The sequence below is a fragment of the Tyto alba genome, unplaced genomic scaffold (genome assembly GCF_018691265.1).
Source record: "Tyto alba isolate M040663 unplaced genomic scaffold, T.alba_DEE_v4.0 Super-Scaffold_39, whole genome shotgun sequence".
In the NCBI taxonomy this organism is placed as follows: domain Eukaryota; kingdom Metazoa; phylum Chordata; class Aves; order Strigiformes; family Tytonidae; genus Tyto; species Tyto alba.
The window spans coordinates 15,125,535-15,143,888 of NW_024881314.1; the positions used below are offsets into that span (position 1 = coordinate 15,125,535).

The window sequence follows — 18,354 nt, forward strand, 5'->3', positions numbered from 1 at the left end:
ATCCCCAGAAAACACTACACCCCGTTTCCCACTCCTGAAGGAAGCCGGGTTCACATGACACGTTGGGGTCCCCCCCTCACCCCGGGAACTTGCCAGCCTCCAGCTGGGGAGCCGGAGCATTTGTCCCCCCGCTGCCCGGGGGCAGCTGCCAAAGCAGCGGTGCAGCCAGGAGAGCAGCTCCCACTCGGGCTGGCCATGCCCATGGAACCAGAACACTACACAGAACAACCCACAAGACATCAGGTGTCCAAGCAAAAAGGCCCCGGTGTGCCAAAAGAAATAAAAGATTGAACGCTGAAGCAGCTGGGCAGGAATGCTCCGCAGTGAGCAGCTCCATGATGTCTGGCACTCCTCTGCAGGTACAATTCTACACGGCACTGCCACCAGACACAGGGACACTCAAGGGACTATTGAAGCCTTATTTAAGATACTCAAAATGCAGTGACTTTCACTTTCCATTAATGAGAAGAGCGTCACCGAATCGTGGTTGCATACTTCAACAGCAGTAGCTTAGCAGAACTGAAATGTGTGGCAGGACTTTGGAGTGAGCTTTTCAAGGATCTTCCAAGGCAGCCATGGAACCCTGCAGAAGCCCCATGGAAACCTCTGTCTGGGATAGTAGAGGTGTCAAAAAAAAAAAAATCCTTTAAGATAACAGGGGGAATGTATAGTAAAGAAGGGGATCCTTACCTACAACCCAATAGATCAAATGCTACCCCAAGAGTCCTATTCGTTTAAACACACCATGTTGGAATACCATGGCAGTGACGGCATGTGGCAGTTTCAGCCCTGGCACTGAAGGACGTTGAGCATCTTTCAGATCGGGGAAGCAAGCGGGGATAGAGAAAGGCCGCTGACAGCTGCAGCTTAGTGCCCTTTGGATCCCAGCATCTTTACTGGTGCTGTGTAAAAGGGAGCATTCTATTGGCTTTGCAAAAAAATATTTGGGGGTGCTTTTATTAAAATCATGATTCTTGAGGGGTTTCTAAATTCATGCTTTTATTAGCATGAGACTGAAACCTGATATTAATATTTTCAGGCCAAAGTTGTTAAATGCTTTCTGCATAGCATTCAGGATTTTTCAGTGGGTTTGGTTTTTTTTTTGGTCTCCCTGTTATTCTGCAGCATAAAGATTACCCACAGAGTTATATTTCTCTTCTCACATTGAAGATGTAAGTATTTGCATGCCCTGAGCTGCATGAAGAATATAAAAAGTATACAATTGCATAGCAATTAATACACATCAGCAAGACAGAATTTCTTTGGCACTTATTTCTTGCACAATAGGCCAGGTGACCATTTAAGCCCCAATGTCTTCACCACTTGCTCTGTCCTACTGTAACAACATCACTTTTTAAATATTTAAAGATTTGCTTTAATAAAGAACTGTGAATAATTATTTTGCCCTATCCTTGATTTCTCCCTGCTTTTCAGAGACGTTTTTTTCTCCTGCATTTCAAAATACTACATTGTTTATTGCCTGCTGCCACACTGTCCTGGTTTCAGCTGGGTTAGAGCTAATTTTTTTCTTCTTCGTAGCTAGAATAGTGCTGGATTTGGGATTCAGTGTGGGATTTGGTATGAGAAGAATGTTGATAATATACTGATGGTTTTAGTTGTTGCTAAGGAATCCAGGACTCTCCACCTCCCCGTTTCTGGTTACACACAGGAAAACACATTTTATCACTCCCCTGCCCCTAGCACAAGACTTTGAAAGTTGTCGTTGCTCGCAGAAAGAGCCGACATCAGTACAGTTACCTTCTGGGCTGGATATTTGCTTGTTTTCACCAAGTATCAATCAGCAAAAGAGAAAACTTGAGATGCCATTCCAGTTCAAGACTCAAGAGGGAAAGGAAGATAGCCCGACGCACAGAAATCCGGGTGTGGGTTTGCTGGACTTCCAGCATGTTGCATGGACTGGCAGCAACGACAGAGAGCTGGAGCAGGACTCTACAACCTGGGGAACACGTGCTTCCTCAACTCCGTCCTGCAGTGCCTGACGTACACACCCCCTCTGGCCAGCTACCTGCTCTCTCGGGAGCACAGCCAGTCAGGTGAGTGCTTTTATGAAATATCTCCTTGGAAATCGGTTGGGCGCTTCCCAGGGTTTCCCAGAATCTGCAAGTTGATTTAGGAGAAAAGCAGCCCTTCTTTGTCAGTCCTATAGTGGGTGTTCTTGGAACACTGAAGCCGAGAAGCTGCTTGTCTTATGTAGGTGTGTTCATCTTCAGAAAGGCACCTCTTCCTAGCCCCGGGTCTTGGTCCCTATTCCTGCAAGTCAAACTCTCTTTGTTTATTGCACAGAAACTTATGTCAGTTTAGTGGCCCTATGAAGAATGTCTTCTATGCACTAAAATGTCCTGGCCTTGTTGGGACACTGGCACCTTGGGAGGAGTGGAGACTGTTCTTATAACTTCAAGATCTCCATCAGGTTTCCCATGGCTATGGGTATTTTGCTAACTTGAGAAGCTTCCTTCCCTCCCTCCCTCCCTCCCTCTGCAGGTCACCAGCAAGGCTTCTGCATGATGTGCACGATGGAAGCACACGTTAACAAGGTCAGGTATTCCTCAGGCAGTGCCATCCAGCCTTGGGCTGTCGTCAGTGTGCTCTCACGTAAGTCATTTCAGGTGCTCTTACAGGATTTTTTCCATTCTTTTAGGAGAGAACTACTAACTTCTTTCTTAGGAATAGGAGAACATTCTGAGCCTGGCATGCAGGAAGACACCCATGAGTTCTTATGCTGACTTCCCCTACCACCAACCATTTTGATTTGCCTTCCAGTCACGTGCTTGAGCTGCAACGCGGTCTCTGATTCCTACGAGCCCTTCCTGGATATTCCACTGGATATAAAAGTAAGAGGTTTGGCAACTGTGCTTCAAGACGTCCCAAGGCCCCTGTAGCTTTCCAGAATGAACATGGTTGACTTAAAAATGCATACTGTGAACACAGGAGCGCTTGGTGGTGGGTGGGGTGTGGAATGGACGGTGTCCTCCTGGGGAGGCCATGGCACTGCTCTCCCTGTAGGTGCTGGCTTTAAGCTGGACAAGCACCCATTATCCTCACTGCACCCTTGATAGACTCTCATCCCTCTTTCTTTTGCCCTCCCTCAACACCCATCTGGCTCCTAGGCTGATGGGTTGTGTTGTTTTCCTTACCGACGATCCTTCACACCATCGGGAGCTGAACTGAGCGGTGGCACAGGGATGGAGCTCTTGATAGCCCCAGGAATCCCCAGGAAATGAGGGAAATGTCGACCATAATACCCTCTTTCTGCCTCCTCCTGGACACTGCCTGGGGGTTCGCAGTGGCTCTCCTCAGCGTCATCTAGCTGGGTTTTTGTGTAAACTCCTAGTGAGTGCTTGGGCGAGGGTATTTCCCGCAGGTCACTGCTCTCCTTTCTCACTCCTCCAGGCAGCCTCATCTGTCACCACAGCTCTGGAGGAATTTGTGACACCCAAGCAGCTGGATGGCGGGAGTAACTGACTCTCTTAAGACGGGATCATAGTTACTAACTGGGCTCAGCTGCAGAGGTCATGCCTCCCCGTGGTCCCGCCGGATACCCTCCTGGGTAACTGAAGTGGCCTCTGCCCCAGTGTGATGAGATATGGTTACTTCCTCCCTATCAAGTGACTTCACCAACCACTTGATAGTATTTAATTGGTGGTACAAAATTTCGGAGTCTAAATTGACTACCCAGAGCCTGGCCCACGGGCCTATGTTGGGCGCAGTCTGACAGCTTGTAAGGGAGTGCTGTCCAGCTTAAATTTTACCCTTACCTGGAACTGGCAAAATGTGTCTATCAGCACGGATAGCTTTTGTGTCTGTGGGCACGCGAACAAGTCTTTTGGACTTGCGTGGCGATGTGGTCCCTCGTACCATCAGAGACCACACTAAATTGGTGGAACATAGTAGGTGGGGACTTGTTCTTTTTATGACGCGTCTTTAAAACCGAAATTGACACTAATAATTGGACTTGACTAAATTTTCACCAATTTGGACCCAGGTGGATGGGCCACCATTACTTAACTCAGAAAAGAAACATATATAATTTATATGTGCTTGATAAATAGCCAGTAAGATGATTACTAACGACATATTAGTACTAGATCCTGCGGGAAGGTGCTGCATGTCATCCATCATAAGTCACCTTTTCACACAGGTTTAATGGACAATAATGAGACACAGCACTTTTTCGTATGGCCTTATGGTACTAAATAGCCGTAAAATAGCGTAAGGCTGTGTGAGACAGGAGAGCTTGCCTGGCCACCCGGAGCAAGGCAGGGTGCATTTCAGCACTGGGCTCTGTGCTTGGCTTCAAGGTGTCACAAGATGGTTGCTGCCACCAAGAGGTTTACCGTCCACCACGCGCCCAGGGTTCTCACATTTTGTTTGAAAAGGTTTGAAGATTTCACCGATGGGAAGATCAGCAACATGCGTACACAACTGGAGTGCAAGTTTCTCTTCCTGAAGCGGATTTCCCGAAGCAGTGCCCTCATGTTGCATTTTTCATGCTTCCTTCTGGGGAGAGGAGAGTTCCCGTGGGAAGACAAGCGTGTACTCTGCTCCAACTGAGCTGCTTTGGCCGACAACACTTTCCTGCCAGCCTAAGACATCACTTGAGGGAAAACCAAGTGTTCATGAGCCCCAGAGATGTTTTTATACACCTCTGGCCCCTGCTCTTTGAGGGCTATTTCGTGTAGTATTTCAGGATCATTTCGGAGCCCTCTTGGTCTCTCCGTAGGTCGTGGAGTATCCCGAGTATCTGGATCTCCACCCATACATGTCGCAGACAACTGGAGAACCGCTCCTCTACTCCTTATATGCTGTCCTGGTACACAGTGGTGACAGCTGTCAGGAAGGACACTACTACTGCTACACAAAGGTTAAGAGCAACTTCCTTCCAAAGAAGGGAAAAATGTGTGCTGGGGAAGACAAATTTGCATGGCAAGGTTACTGGCAGCCAAGGTTTTGGGAAAGAAGGTCTCCTTAGGGGCTGGAGTGGATTTGATTTGGTGTGTGTACTCTTGGTTCTGTAGTTTTCTGCCTGTGTTCTTCTGGAGAAACCACGCAGTTCATCTCCACATATCGATGCCTTTTTTCACAGGCCAGCAATGGACGGTGACACAAGATGGACGATACATCTGTGAACTGCTGAGACATCGACACAGCTCTCAGGCAGCAAGCCTACTTACTGTTTTATGTCAGGTAAAAACAAGTCACAAAATGTGTTTGGAATGGGTTTCCTTTTCCTGGCTTTGCTTTTTGTTCTTCTCAGCCTCTTTCTGTTTCTCTTTCTGTGTTTCTCTTTCTGTCATAGGAAACAATTACTACCTTCATCCTTCAGAGCTGTCAAATCTGACCTAACCCTTGCCAGTCCTTGTCTTTCCTTGTCGGGCTTTAGGCTGCTGCCCTGCTGTAAACTGCTACCTGTCTGCTATCTGAAGCTGTCCAATGTCGAGGTCCTGGTAGTTAGAATAGTGCTGTGCTTTGGATTCAGTGTGGGATTTGGTATGAGAAGAATGTTGATAACACACTGATGTTTTCAGCTGTTGCTGAGGCATCAAGGACTCTCCAACTCCCCGTGTCCTGCCCGTGTGCACGTGCACAGGAAGCTGGGAGGGAGCACGGCCAGAGCACCGGACCCAAACTGGCTAAGGGAATATTCCCTGTCATGTAACATCATGCTCAGTGTAGAAAGGAGGGGCAGCCAGGAAGAGGGGGGCTCTCCCTCGCTTCCAGGATTGCCATTGTGGGATCTTGGGATTTTGGGATTGCTGGCCAGGAATGGGCTGGGTAGCAGTCAGTGGGTGGTGAGCAATCACATTGTGCATTGCCCATTTGTACTTTCTATTATTGTTATTGTTTCATTTTATTACAGTTACTAAACTGTTTTTATCTCAACCTATGAGACTCCCTTTACCCCTTCACTGGAAGAGGTTGCCCAGTAAAGTTGTGGCTGCCCCCTCCCTGGAAGTGTTCAAAGCCAGGTTGGATGGGGCCTTGAGCAACCTGGTCTAATGGAAGATGCCCCTGCCCATGGGAGGGGGTTGGAACTAGACAGTCTTGAATTTCCCTTCCGACCATTTTATGATTCTATGTTTCTCTGAAATGGAGGATGTCAGGGGCATAAAGACAAGATCTTGTTTCGACACCAGTCAAGTTTCCCATTGTCATCTTGGTTATGTCTTCTGTCTGTTGTAGAAACGGCTCCAAGAAAATGACTGAACCCCAGAGGAGGTGCTCAGATCTGCAACCTGGAGAAAGAGCTTATTCCCCACCGGCACTGTCCTACGCCCATTTCTTCCTCAGTCAGTGGGCGGCCGGCAGCGAGCAGGTGGGCTCTGTGGGACCACAGGGTCTGCCTTGCCTGACCAAGGCAGCTCTGGGGAGGTGGCCAGGGCACCAGATGAACAGTGGACTTATTTCTGGGATCTCTTTTCCCTCCCACAAGCTGCAGCTTTCTTCACAGTTGCAGCACTGCTCCCTCTCCAAGCACCCCACCTAGATCCATCCCATTTCTCCACCTTTGGCCCTTCTGCCTTTGCAGCCCTCCAGGAGAGCCTTTAGGATGCCCTTGGCTGTTCCCTCCCACAGCTCCTGGGGCTTCCTCCCAGTGCTGCCTCTGCCCAGGAGGAGCTCAGAGAGACTTTCCAGAGACTCGGGCAGCTCTGCTGTCTGGCCCCCCTGCCCAAAGGTCCCTCGAGAAAGAGTTTTAACCCGTGTTCCGCTTTTGGGATTGCCTTGCAAAACCAGCACTCATTGGGAACGAGCAGTCAATGCTAAAGGGGACCCTGCTGATGTCACTGTGGCCATTGTGACCCGCGGGGGACAAGCCTACATAAATCATCGCTGGGCTCAGGCTGTGCCTCAGTGCAACCTGGTGAGGTGAGGGGAGGGCAGGGGGGGACGGGGCTCGTGCAGGGCTGCCGAGGGAGGAGGGCGGCCCCATGCCTGGGGGCGCTGGGCCTCTGCTGCCAGCTGACCCGCGCCCTGCTTCTCCCCCAGAGTCAGCCGAGGAGCACTTGGGAGAGACACCCCAGCGCTGCAGGGACAGCGACTCTCCCAGCGCTCACCGTTGATGTGCACCATGTCTGCGAGGAAGCAGAAGGTCGACGACTCGATGGAGCCAGGTGAGAGCAAAGCATCCCTCCCGCAGCATAGCAGAGGAGCTGTCGGGGCGCTCAGCGTGGGGCCGAGAGCGGTGGCAGGGGCAGGCAGGAGCTCCCCAAGTGCCCCGGGGCAGGGCCCCTCCGTGCCACAGCCAGCGGGGCCCAGGCTGGGCCGTGGGCACCTGCTGCTGGGACACCCGTGCCTGCAAGGCCAGCCCTCAGGGACGCTTGCCCCGGCCCTGCAGAGATGAGCTGCTCATTCCCGCTGTCATTTGCTCTCTCCCCTCCAGCATGCATGCTGTGTGGCCGAGCAGAGGCTGACCCGGACATCTGTGGGTACAAACTGCAGGATCTGCAAGGGATCTGTGCCCATGTCTTTTGCCTGGTGAGTGCCCCCGGGGCTCCCTCCAGCTTGCCGACAGGCAGTCCCGGCCACGCTCTCCTCCTCATCACCTCCTCATATCGTCTCTCCTGCACAGTATTTTGCCAACGGCCTCTTCCAGCAACGGGTCAAAAACGTGGGCCTGATGGGATTCCTCATAGAGGATATTTGCCATACAGTCGAGCGGGCAGCACAGAAGGTGAGGACTGGACAAGCTCAGGGAGATCTGTGGTGCCACGGGAGCGGTGTGGGAGCTTAGCCCAGACCCCAAGAAAGAAATCCCAGCCCTTCCAAGCAGCTCTGGGACAAAAGTCTCGTGCCTAGCAGCTCCACAGAGCCTCCACCCAGCACAGGAGCCTCGTGTGCCGGGCGCATCCGCGGGCTCTGACCCAGCAGTGGGGCCACATCCTGCGCCCAGCCTGGAGGCGTGGGGCTGGCTGTGGAGGCCCTGTGGCTGCCGCTGATGGGGGCTGCTCTGCTCTTTCCAGCGCTGCTTCGTCTGTGGCAAGAGTGGGGCCACCATCACCTGCTGCCAGGAGGGCTGCGACCGCAGCTTCCACCTCCCCTGCGCCGTGGAGGGGGAATGCGTCACACAGTTCCTTCCTCAGTACAGGTACCTCCTCTCCCCTTCTCGCCACCACCGGGGAAGGACCCAGCCATTCCCACCTCCTCACCCTTCCCTTTCCTCTTGCCTCCCCAGGTCCTTCTGCTGGCAGCACCGCCCAGAGCAGGCAGTGGAGGCGGCTCCGGGGGAGAACACCGCCTGCCTCATCTGCCTGGACACTGTTGAGGACAGGAAGTCCTACGGCACCATGGTGTGCCCAGCGTGCAAACACGCCTGGTTCCACAGGGCCTGCATCCAGGTAGGAGCCCTTCTCTCGCCCATGGGGGGGCACGGTGGGCGCCCAGCAGCACCAAGGCCTCACGCCTGCTCCTCATGTTTCCCCTGCAGGGACAGGCTGCGCGCGCTGGCATTTGCTTCCAGTGCCCTCTCTGTAGAGACAGGTGTGCATTTCTCCTGGAGATGCTCACCATGGGCATCCGAGTCCCTTTCAGGTTGGTGTCCTGCCCGCCGCACCAGACAGGAGGGTGCCAGCGCTCTGCCATGCCAGGGACTGCCCCTGCGCTCCCGGCCCTCCGGCCTCTCCCCTCAGCCTGGGCTTCAGCTTCCCGCAGGAGTCGGAAAGCGGGCAGGGGGGGAAGAGCAGGGGCGCCCTGCATCTGCCTTGTGCCGGGGCAGCAGGGGCTCAGCAATTTTCCCTTGTGTTTCAGATTGCCGGCATGGGAGAACGAGCCTGCAGATGCAGCACCAAATGAGAGGCACAGCCGCTGCGATGCCCGTGAGTGCCTTTGCACAGGAGGCAGGCAGCACGCAGAGCAACAGGGGTAAGTTGCCCGAGCTGCACCCTGGGCTCTGCCCAGGATCTCTGTCTCACCAAGGGCTCAAAGCGGAGGGACGGAGAACAAGAGCTCTGCCGGACAATCCTGTGCTGCGGTCACTTTGTCCTCACAGCCACGCACCCGTTTGCTTCCCCAGGCCCTGGCAACTGCTCCTGTGCTGCTCCTGCGCTGCCGAGGGCACCCACAGACGCTGTTCCCACTTGGGGACCGACACGGCCATATGGGAGTGTGACAGCTGTGCTGGCCTGGGCACCGGTAAGAGGCAAAGCACTCGGGTGCCCCCGGGTGAGGCCTGGCAGCGGGTGCCCATTCTGGGCTTGGCAGAGCCCCTCTGCTCCAGGGGGGCTGGGGGCACCACTCTGGCCTCTCCTGCCGCGGGCCTGGGGGGCCGTGCCCGTGACCTTCCTGCTTCCCCTTACAGCCTCCAGTGGCAGCTCGGAGGTCGCGGGTCCCATCGCTGAGAGCCAGTCAGGATCGGGGCCGTCCCACAGCTCTCCAGCACCAGAGACCAGCAGCCCCAGCACCGGCAGCACAGCGGCACTGGGGTCCTCCTCTCACTCTGCAGCAGGGGAGAACAGCAGCCCCAGCAGCACTGGTGGCCAAGCGGCATCGGGGCCATCCCAAAGCTCCCCAGCGCCTGAGAGCAGCAGCTGCTCCAGCCCACCTGGGCCCGACCGCTTGCGAGACCACTCTCGCTCGCGGCGTCGGGCCCAAAAGCCCTACAGCCGGCGCACAAGAGGCCGTGGCAGGAGCTGTGCGCCAGCACCCAGGGCTGAGAGCAGCAGCCCCGCACAGCCGGTGCCGGGATGCTCCCGTGGCTCCCCGGTACCCGAGACCGGCAGCCCCAGCACCGCCAGCCAGCTGCCAGCGGGGTCCTCCCCCAGCTCTGCACGGCTCCAGAGCAGCTGCCGCCCCAGCCACCCCGGGCCCGTGCGGGGGCGAGACCGTTCCCGCTTGCGACGTCGGGCCCAGAACCCTTACAGCCGGCCCGGACGCTGACGCGCGACCAGCCCTGCGCCGGCCCTGCCTGCTGGCCCTGATCCCCCTCCAGTGTTACAATAAAGTTGGCCGTTCATCTCTGCCCGGGGAGATTCCACGCTCCTTTGTCGGCTTTCGCCTCCCCTCCCTTTCCCGAGGGGCAGCGTTAGGGGCTGGGCCCACAGGGTTGTCTTCTCCCCGGGGCTCGGCAGCACCTTCCCCAGACCTCCCTCCTCGCGGGCTGGCCTTGGCCGGCTGCCCAGCGCCATGGCCGTGGGCTTCGGGCCTCGCTGGCCCCGCAGCCTGCTCCGCTTCCCCGGGGAAAGTTCGATCACACAAGCGGCAAAGCGCCTCTGCTTTAAAAGTTCCCCTCAGAGTCACCTCTGGAGGTGTGACATGAAGGTTGCTGCAGATGGTGCTGCTGCAGTAGTAGCCAAAGGGCATTGCCCTTCCCCAGTTCCAGCTCCTGTTGCCCACCATGGTTGCTGCTGTACCAGCTGAAGTCTTCGTTCTTGCAGTAGAAGACAATAAATCCTTTTTGCATAGAGGTTGTAAACACTTGGTAAGGGACATGTTGCGCAGAGCTCAGGTGAGCCAGAGCAGCACCTGTTCCTGAGGCCTTGAGTCGCATCATACACCTCTGAGAGCAACAAATTCACATGGAGCTCTGTTGGAGTGTAACAAGGCACCTGGGCAATGTCCATTATCAGAAAGAATTTCCCACCTGTTGGAGACCAGCAAGCCCCTCTCTTGTGCAGGGAGGAGACAGAATTTGGTTGCAGAGTAACTGCTGAAGAGCTCTGTAGAAGTTGGCAGCGAGCTAGAAGCCTGAATCAAGAAATAAGGCGATCAAAGCGTGAAGGAAATCCTGTGGGGTGGCTGGGCAGACTGAACAACCCTCTGCTCTTTGGGCGAGCTACAGGTGGCCTTACGCTGTGTGCATTAAGTGTCTTCCTGAGAGGCCTTCCTGCCGCATGGAAGTTGATGCCTTAGAGGAGGGAGCTGCTGTCCTCTCTCAGGCAAGCAGGGGATTTTCTGTCAACAGAGGCAATGAGGAAAGGAAGGAGCTCTATAATTTCATGAACACTATACACAAGACAGCCTTCAACCACCACATCGCCCAGAAGTTCCAAACTGTGGTTTCACAGTGTTTTAAATGCACTTTCAATAACGATGTAGGCAGCACTTACGCTCTACTTCTTACTACACTTCTAATAATCATACTGTGTCTGGATATACAAATGTCACTAGCATACAATATATTTTTAGGCCTAATGTAAAATGTTGCTTATGTCATTATAGATATCAGATGCCAGGTAAGAGGTCTCTCAAGTTTGATGAGTGACCTTGAGAGAGATCCCTGTTCAACAGGGAGATCACTGCCTTGCAGTCTGCTGCCATACAGGAGGTGTCGCTGGGCTCAATGGGGGTGTTGTCCTAAAAATCTGGGTACTTTCACCTGGTGAGCAATAAGCCAAAAATACACAGAGTTGAGACATTTGTTTAATCCATATCTTCACAGAGATGGGTGCTATGTGCTAATTCCACAAAGCTAGCACACCTGTGTTAATACACAGTAAGCATTTATACATCCCGAGTGACAGTTATCAGTACTTTTTACTGTTAAATTTGGCCACCTTCGCTCACATTGGTCCTTGCAACATCTTGTCTCCATTTAAAGTCACAATATCCTCTTTTTTAACTGTGCATGTTCAGTGACAAAGGGACTTTTGTTGGTAGGGGGCTTTTTCCAACTCAAGGGTGGGTTTTTACTATGTTAATGAGGAAATCTCATTCATAGTTCAAGTTGTTCTCCTTTGTTCAACTAACAGCTTTTGTTCCTGTGTGCTTATCTTGATATTTCCCTGCTTGATGGTTTTATGGTGTCATCCCTTGTGCTTATCTCAGTATATCTTTGTTTTAATTACAGTGTTGCTTCTTCAGGTTCACTCTGTCGGCTTCATCAGTTCCTTTATCAATTCCTGGCATTCTTTCACAGCTCTCCTTTGGTCATTTTACCAATTAAGATGTAATGGGGGGGGGGCTACAGATATTTATAGCTTAAAGTGATTGCCTTGTAGTCAAACCTTGCTTTGCTGTATGTGCAACAGTGCAGCTGTAGCAGCTGATGGAGGGGAAGACAAGCCCAAGGAAGAACAGAGCAGCAGCAACAACTCCACACAACACAGCAATGCAGAGCACAGCAGAGCAAAGTTAAGGTCTCCTACATCCCAACACAGTCACACCCATAAGACTATATTGATTCTTCACGGTTCATGCTCATCGCATTGCCAGAATAAGATGTTACTTGTGTTTAATTGTGATGGTGTGTAAAGCCATCATAATTCAACACCCCAAAACCATTCCAAACCAAGCTCTGTCATTTTGCACAATATGTAATTTTAATTTCCTGTAATACTTGGAGGCACCTACTTTGCAGACCCGTATGCTTAACACCTTTGGAGGTCTGTATGTCTTTGAATTTGTCACAGCTTACAGGCAAGCCAACAGCATGACAAGGCTGAATGGCCTGTCAGTACACCACAAATCAGATTGAGGAGTCAGCTTAATGAATGCTTGTCTCAGCTGGAAGCGTTGCCCTATTAAACTAGTAAGCTTGCTTGTATGCAGTTTGGTTTGGGTCATTTCAAGTCACAACTCGCATCCCAGTTTTAAGCATCTGTTGTGGTTTGACCCCAGAGGGCAACTGAGCACCATGCAGCTGCTTGCTCACTCCTTCCCCCCTCAGTGATGGAGAGGAGGAAATAAAGCAAAAGGCTTAGGGATCCAAATAAGGACAGGGAGGGATGACTCATTATAGTTACGGGCAAAAGACAGACTCAGGGGAAAAAAAAGAACACCGCTAACACTTAAGATAACAATCAAACAGAGTAGGACAGTGAGATATATAAGCACATCTTAAAAACACCTTCCCTCATCCCTCCCTTCTTCTCAGGCTCAACTTTGCTCCCAATTTCTCTTCTTCCTCCCCACCAGTGGTGCAGGGGGACAGGGGATGGAGGTTGCATTCAGGTCATCACCCGCTGTTTCTGCCTCTCCTTCCTCTGCAGGGGGAGGCCTCCTCACACTCTTCCCCTGCTCCACCGTGGGTCCCTCCCATGGGCTGCAATCCTCGCAGCAATGGACTGCTCCAGCGTGGGCCACTCACAGAGTCCTGGCCTTCTTTGGTCACAGCTCCCTGCTCCGGCGTGGGGCCCTCCAAGGGCTGCCGGTCGGCATCTGCTCCACCAGTGACGTCCATGGCTGCAGGGCACAGCCTGCCCTCTCACCACGGGCTGCAGGGAGGTCTCTGCTCCGGCCATCCTCCCCCCCCTTTTCCTTTCTTCCACTGACCTTGGTGCTTGCAGAGATATTTTCCTTGCAACTCCTCCTCCACTGCAGTTTCCCCTTCTTAAGTACGTTATCACAGAGGCACAGCCACTGTTGCTAATTGGCTTGGCCTTGGACAGAGGTGGGTCCGCCTTGGAGCTGGGGAGGCTTTGAGAAGCTTCTTCCAGGGGCCACCACTATATCCCCCTCCCCCGCTACCAGAACCCTGCCACACACAAACCCAAGACAGGATCCTAACAAAATAAAACAAATTAAAATCAATCCATTGCTATGGAATATTTACTGTTTAGCAATCTTTCTTTTCCAGACAAAGCATGGTTTGTCGGAAAACTTTTCAGATACCTCTTGAGAGCTGAACCTCACTTTCCAGGGAGCTGGAATGACTGACACAAGCTGTCAGCTTGCCGAGCTAACTTGAGTGAATTCAGCATTTGTTGAAATTAGGAGCAAACATCACCAGCTCCGTCTGCATTTAGTTCAGGGCTGCACTGAGACATTCCCTAGAGAAGCCGCAGTGTCACTAGCAGATATTCCTGCCCGGGGGCTACTTGTTGCAACCCCGCAGCTCAGCTGGTGGAAAAGTTCATGCGACTGTTCACCATCTGCCCCACGGCAAGTTAAAGAGCCCTTGTTGTCAACTGGAGGCAAACGGCCTGTGGCCACCTCCTCTGCAGGGCTGTGCCACAACTCTTTAGATCAGTCCTGTGACTTGCCTGCAGTTCTGTTTCTGTCCTTCCCTTGAGGCACGGCCAAATGTGTTGCACTGCTTTCCCGGTGAAGCAAACAAGGATAAAAATTCAGCTCTCATGGACAAATCCAGCCCAAAGCAGAATGCAGTTCTGGGCTACCTGACTGGAGGCAGCATTCTAGCATACCGTTCCCAAACAACATGGGGCCTGCGACATTTTTAGACGTACAAACACTTGAACAGGTAAATACTGTAGCAAGAAAACAAAGGAGCCGCTATTACACCTTCAGCTGCCAGATCATGGTAGATGAGATCTTGTTCCCAGCAGATGTTGCTTAACTAACTACCGTATTCCCATATTGTAAAGCAATTCATTCATGCTTATTGAAGAAGTTCTATCAAATATATACCATAAAACAACGAAAGGCATTTCAAGTCAGAACTCACTTGCTATTAGCACAAGTCTAATTTTGCAACAGTGAATGTTCCACATCTCATTATGTAAATAAAAAAAAAAATACCAAGATTGGCATGCACTAGAAAAGAACAGCTCCTCCATCCTGCGTACTATAATGTGATTATTCCTGAAGCATTCACAAGACATCGATCTAATCCAGGGTCACCTGACAAAAGCAGCCATCTTGGATCTGAAAACCTGTCAGTCAGTGGATCTACCATAGTAGCAGGAAAAGAAACCAGCTTCACATTGTGAACTGTGCATAATGAGAATTCTTTTGAGCATCTTTTTATCTTGTAGAATTACAGATACGTCATTCCTTCATTTTGTGATGCTTCTGTACTGTAGGTATGCATCAGTATTTCTGCCAGAGTTGAAAAGTAGTTTCCCCTACTGTGCTGGGTTTCTGTGGCATGGTGTTTGGTAGCTGGGGAGGGGGCTACAGTGGTACCCCTTGTGAGAAGCTTCTCGAAAACTCCCCCGCTCCAAGTGGGACCCGCCTCTGGCCAGGGCCAAGCCCACCAGCTGCGCCTCTGTGGTAACGTATTTAAGAAGGGGAACCTCAGAGGGGGCTGGGACTTGTGAGGAGCAGTTGCAATAAGGATGGACACCACGGTCAGCAGAAGGAAGGAGAAGGACGTGAGGGAGGTGCACCAGAGAAGAGACCGCTGTATCCCATGAGGAGATGGCAGGGCCCCCCACCCTGCCACACACAGGGGTCAGCGATGGCGTAGAGGCCAACCTAAACCCCTTGCAGGAGCCCACTCCAGGACAGGCGTCTGCACTTAAAGGAGGTCAGGACCCTGAGGGGGGAAGTGATCCCTGATCCCCGTTGTTGTGGTTGCAGAGACTGTGTTCATTTATTTGCATCTGCTGTGGGGAAGACTAATAACAGGTCTTAATCTGTGTAAATTAATGAAAAGACTGCTACATTACTCATAATTTTTTTTTTTTTTTTTTTTTTTTTTTTTTTAAGTTGCAAGCACTCACTTCAGAAAAACAGTAGCAGGCTATTAGACTAACAACTCAGTATGGGAGTGAGAAGACACTGTGCTGTGGTTTGAGCCTGGTCGGCAGCCAAACAGCACACAGCTGCTCACACACCCTCCCCTCAACCTGGGAATGGGGGAGGGAATTGGAGGGGTAAAGGGAAACTCGCAGCATGAGGTAGAAACAGTTTAATAATGGTAATAAAATAAAAACAATGACAGTAGTAGAAATTATAAACGGGCAATGCACAATGCAATTGCTCACCACCTGCTAACTACCCAGCCCGTTCCTGGCTAGAGATCCCAAAATACCAAGATTCCACAACCGCAATCCTGGAAGCAAGAGAGAGCCCCACCTTCCCGACTAACCCTCCTCTATATAGTAAGTATGACATTACATGATCTGGAATATTTCATTGGCCAATTAGAGTCTGGTGCTGTGGCCGTGCTCCCTCCCTGCTCCCTGTGACCTTGCGCACGGGCAGGACATGGGGAGCTGGAGAGTCCCTGAAATCTCAGCAGCAGCTGAAAACATCAGTGTGCTATCAACATTCTTCTCATACCAAACCCAATGCTGAATCCAAAACACAGCACTCATCTAGTTACCCAAAAGAAACATTAACTCTATTCCAGCCCAAACCAGGACACACTGTTTATGGAGGCTGTTGTAGTCTTTCTAAAGAGCCCATATGCCACCTAAACTTGCACACAGGTCAATGTGTATCTTATATTATAAAGTAAACACTTTCTCTTCTACCCACAGAATCTTCCCCCTTCAGCAGCAGCAAATGTTGGTGTCAGAATATTTACATGTGGTTCTTACAAGCTTCGAGTACACACTAAAGGTACAACTTTTATTGTCTGGTCATAGTTCTGATGTTTGAAAGTGACTTCCAACAATAACAGAAGAAATGGAATCTCTCTGCAGGTGCTGACATAGGTGCTGTTTGTGTTGCTCCTAGACACGTAGAAAGTTCGGATTTTTTTCAGTTGTTCTTCGAAAAACTAAAGCATCAGGAGGAAATTAAAAAATCTAAGAGCAAGTAAACTCTTTCCCTATTAATTGTGCAACTTCTACAGTAAGAGTGTTCATGTTAAAGACTCATAATGGTAGTGGATGCCTTACAAGCCAAAATTTTAAAATACATTGTTATTGAGCGCCTTCTAAAATGCTATCTTATGCAGCATGGAAATGCTGAAGACAAGCTTTTGGTTCCTTTCCCCAGTGGCTGTACATCACGTAAGAATCTTTGTGGTCCGCTCCTCCCCTGCCCTTGGTTTGAGAATGAGTCGGCTGTATCAAAAAGCAAGGCTGTCCCTGGGAGCCCTGCTTTCATCTCAGGTGCAGTAAGGGGCCTGGACATGCACGCCGGGGGAGGAGGGGGCAGCCTGAAAACTCAGGAAGTTGACGGTGATGTGGAAAGGCTCCTGTCAGTCCCTTGGCCGTGCTGTTCCTCTGGATAGACTTTAGGAGCTCTCGTTCATCCTCCTCTGGCCACGTTCCTCTCTGGCTCCTCAGCCCGAGCCTTTGTGGCCGGGATGCACACTGTCAGCTTTCCAGAAAGTTCACAGGGGCTGTGCTGGGAACATACAGAACTGCTGTGTAAAATGCCCCTCGGGTGCATGCATTGCATACCTCGCATGTAAAACTGAGCTCCTGGGAATTGTTTCTTTTAGCAGCACAGGGGGATGGGGAATGGGCATTGTGGTCAGTTCATCATATGTTGTCTTTGCTGCTCCTTCCTCCTCACACTCTTCCTCTGCTTCAGTGTGCAATCCCACCCATGGCAGACAGTCCTGAATGAAATTCTCCAGCGGGACTCCTTCCCATGGTCTGTAGACCTTCTGGAACAGGCTGCTCCAGCATGGGTCCCCCATGGGGTCACAAGTCCTGTCAGCAAATCTGTTCCAGCATGGGCTCCTCTCTCTCCATGGGTCCACAGGTCCTGCCAGGAGCCTGCTCTGGTGCGGGCTCTTCACGTTGCCACGGTCTCGTTTGGGGGACACTCATCTTGTCTGGCATAAGGTCTTCCAAGGACTGCAGGTGGGTATCTGCTCCACCGTGGACCTCTAGGGGCTGTGGGGGAACAACCTGCCTCGCCGTGGTCTTCACTATGGGCTGCAGGGGAATCTCTGCTCCGGCACCTGGAGCAGCTCCTTCGCCTCCTTCTTCACTGACCTTGGTGCTGCAGAGTTGTTCCTCTCACATATTCCTCACTCTTCTCCCCCAGTTGCTATTGCACAACATTTCCCACCCCCCCTTGCTTAATGATGTTATCGCAGAGGTGCTACCACTGTCATTGATGGGCTCAGCTTTGGCCAGCTGTGGGTCCACCTTGGAGCCGGCTGGAACTGGCTCTGATGGATATGGGGGCAGCTTCTGACATCTTTTCACAGAAGCCACCTTTGTTCCTGTCCCCCCCTGCCCTCTCCCCCCTGTCCTCCACACCCCCACCCCCCCAAAAAAAAAAATATTTGTCTTTTTAGCCCAATATAAGCTGGTTCATTCTCTCAGTATCTGCAGTTCAGGAACTTGGCACCAGAGAGCTCATTATCATGCAAAATGCCCTAACAATCCAAGGCTCCCTGCATAATTCTCCCTAATTCTTCAGGTCTCGTGTGGCTGATTTGGGAGACTCCAGGAGTGTAGCCAAACAGAAGATTTCTGTAAGAAGTAACAATAGAACAAGATACCTGCTTTTACCAGTTTTCCGTCTGTTTCTGCTTCCAGAACAAGAGTTATCAGCCTCCCCCAATTCCTCTTGATCCAGAGTGACTCCTGATGAAGTCTGAATATGTGGGAAAAGTAGGATCCTTTCTGTACGATACTGTGTGTGTAAGCTCTGTTGTCCATCGTGTCCCACCCCATCCCCAGTTCCCACGCACCGTGCCATTCCTATCACCAGCCACTTCCCACAGTCAGTAACCTTAGTGGAAAATCCCAAGTGATATACATGGGAAAGGACAGGTAGGAACATAATCAAGGATTTGGCTAGGAG

General features: G+C 51.6%; 2 protein-coding genes across 2 annotated transcripts in view; both read left to right on the forward strand.

Moving 5' to 3' along the window:
- The window catches only part of LOC122154362 (dnaJ homolog subfamily C member 9-like), a 146,253-nt gene that overhangs the window by 90,123 nt on the left and 37,776 nt on the right, over positions 1–18,354 (forward strand). The gene's annotated exons all lie outside the window — the stretch shown is intronic.
- Positions 1,577–9,973, forward strand: LOC122154379 (PHD finger protein 7-like). Its single transcript, XM_042802584.1, has 14 exons — positions 1,577–2,054; positions 2,782–2,852; positions 5,105–5,205; positions 6,202–6,334; positions 6,754–6,885; positions 7,006–7,130; positions 7,400–7,494; positions 7,589–7,690; positions 7,980–8,104; positions 8,192–8,354; positions 8,444–8,547; positions 8,764–8,877; positions 9,029–9,147; positions 9,314–9,973. The coding sequence occupies exons 6-14, from the start codon at positions 7,079–7,081 to the stop codon at positions 9,889–9,891; spliced, it is 1,452 nt and encodes a 483-aa protein (XP_042658518.1). The 5' UTR covers positions 1,577–2,054; positions 2,782–2,852; positions 5,105–5,205; positions 6,202–6,334; positions 6,754–6,885; positions 7,006–7,078; the 3' UTR covers positions 9,892–9,973.